The 2,481-nt window shown below is 55.9% G+C and overlaps 1 protein-coding gene across 1 annotated transcript in view; it reads left to right on the top strand.

The window, feature by feature from the left end:
* The first annotated feature begins 6 nt into the window (after positions 1-6).
* The window catches only part of RNF19B (ring finger protein 19B), an 11,515-nt gene continuing 9,040 nt past the window's right edge, over positions 7-2,481 (top strand). The window contains exon 1 of the mRNA XM_026863293.1: positions 7-109. Coding sequence (XP_026719094.1) covers positions 48-109 — 62 coding nt within the window. The 5' untranslated portion in view covers positions 7-47. The remainder of the gene's footprint in view (positions 110-2,481) is intronic.

Genomic DNA, 2,481 nt, shown 5'->3' with positions numbered 1-2,481 from the left:
GCCTCCTCCGCGACTCCCCGCACCTCGTCGCCAAGTACGAGGAGTTCATGCTGCGCCGCTGCCTCGCCGCCGACCCCGACTGCCGCTGGTGCCCGGCCCCCGACTGCGGGTGAGTGATGGCGGGGACACGGGGGTCCGGTGGGGTGCTGTCCCCTCCGCCCGGGGACAGCCTGGGGAGGGGGGGACCCGCTGTCCCCATAGGGTGCTGTCCCCTCTGTCCTGGGACAGCTCGGGGAGGGGGGGACCCGCTGTCCCCATAGGGTGCTGCCCCATCTATCTGTCCTGAGATGATATGGGGAAAAGAGACCCCCACCCTGGTGGGGTGCTGTGTGTTCCTAGCAGATCCTGGGACAGCTGGGTGAGGTGGGACCTCCTGTCCCTGTGGGATGCTGCCCCCTCTGTCCTGGGACAGCCTGGGGGAGAGGAGGGACCTGCTGTCCCCATAGGGTGCTGTGTGTCCCTGTCAGCTCCTGGGGCAGCTGGGGGTGGCATCCCAGCTAGGATGGTCCTGGGCCCACTGTCCCAGTGGGATGTTCCTTGTCCCCAGCAGGTCCTGGGGATGGTATCCCACCCGCTGTCCTGCTGGGGTGCTGGCTGTCCCCACCTGGGTCCCAGGACGGCATAGGGAGGGGCGGCTCACTCCCAGTGGGGTGCTGCTGGTGGCCCTAACACTTCTGCCCCTACCAAGGCTCACGAAGAACCCTCATTGTAGGGGTGCTTCTCTTGCTTGTCAGCAGTCTGCTCAGGACGGTTGATGGGCCTTGGGTACCAAAATAACACTCTGTCTGTCCCTACTGTCTTGCTAGAGCGCTGGGATTTGACCTTGGGGATTGTGGAAATACTGACAAATTGGGTATGAGTGATAGGACTCAAAAGGGGGTTTTAGCTGAGCCCTTGTTTCCCTAATTTAAAAGAAAGCTTATTTTCTGCACAAATGGGAAGTGTGGAGTTTCCCAGCCGCATGTATCACTGTGAGCCGTGGGGTCAGTGTGTGGAGACACCCTGCAGCTTCCATGGTGGGGAAGAAGGAACCGTAAACGGTCACTTTTTCCCGGAGAAGATGTGAATCCATGGCACCAGGGAGTGATGTTGACTCATTATCCATTGCCTAAGTGAGGAAATGTCTGTCTGTTCCGAAGTCAGCCCGGCCAAGCTTGATGACTTTATAGTTATCTGCATGTTGCTTTCATTTTCTCTTCTCTTTTCCTTCAAACGAACTCTGTTAGGTTTCTATTTGAGCATAAGCCAAAGCTGCCTGGAAAAGGGCTTTGTTCGGGAAACTTAGAGAAGTGCTGCGAAGTTTAGCTACAACTCAGCTTGGATTGCAGTTCTGGGTAGCGAGAACATGAAAGGAAAGTCTGACCTAGTAGTCAGAATGGAAAGCTTGGTGGGAGGGTTGTGAAGATTTAATCAGAGCATTGTAATAGCCTTCCTATGCAAATCGCTTAACCTGGCTCAGGTTACCCATTTCATGGCCTCTGAGCATCACTGTATAAGGGCTTGTTTCTTCAGAGAGCAACGTTAATAGCAAACAGCAGTTTTGCTCCTTTCTAAAGCAAAATCGAGTGCTAGATTTTGATATTTCAGTAGCGCTGGGGGTAAGATCAAGGAGATAGAGCAGGTTGTACCAGAGGGAATGCCCTTGCTGTTAACCAGCTAGAGAAAATCCAGTTCCTGCTTACCAAATCTCAGCTCTTTGGCTGCTGGGATATTTATCTGCGCTCAGGATAAGGTGTAAATGCGACGTACGTCACCCAGGCTGTCTGGTTGGAAGGAGCTGGTCCCAGCACGGCCCGGAGGGCGTTGCCTCTTTGACAGTAACCCAGCCAGAGTCTGATCCGACCGTTGCTTTGGGCGGACTGGTGTCACACACAGCTCTTTGTGTGAGCAAAAGCCTCCTCCCCGGTCAGCCGGGTGAGCCAGGAGACGTGTCCTCCTCCTGAGCTGCCCGGCAGAAGCAAGAAGCGACCCTGGGGCTTTTGGAGACCAGGCAGCTCCGGACCAGTGCTGCTGGTGTGTCTGTAGCACTCGAACAAAGGCTGTTGGAATCAGCCCTCCGGCCGGGGAGAGAAATTAATCACCCTATTCATTCTTCCCAGCGAGCTGGTGTCGCTGTGCTTATGTAAAGTCAGCGTATGAATTATTTACAGCGGGCTTTCCCACAGTAGTGGTGAGCGGAGGGGCTGGGGGCACAGGGATGCTCGGCACTGGGTGTCACCCACCGCAGAGGTGACGGCAGCGAGGGGCTGCTTGGGCGATGGCAGACAAAACCCTGGGTGTGCGTGGCACGCAGCATCCTGTGCCTTCCACGCGTACTGCAGTCTTTCGTAAATGAAAGAGCCAGGCTGAGCTGCCAGGGAGGAGGAGGAGGACCAACACAACACTGTGCGTGTTGCCGTGGAAACCCCGGTCAATTGATGCGCCATCAATCGCAATACAAATCATTTTCTATGTTTGCAGCTTTTTCTCCCCCCCCCCCTC

This window comes from Athene cunicularia (genome assembly GCF_003259725.1).
Source record: "Athene cunicularia isolate RWA chromosome 23 unlocalized genomic scaffold, athCun1 chr23_part1, whole genome shotgun sequence".
Lineage (NCBI taxonomy): Eukaryota > Metazoa > Chordata > Aves > Strigiformes > Strigidae > Athene > Athene cunicularia.
This window is presented reverse-complemented; position numbering and strand designations above follow the sequence as displayed.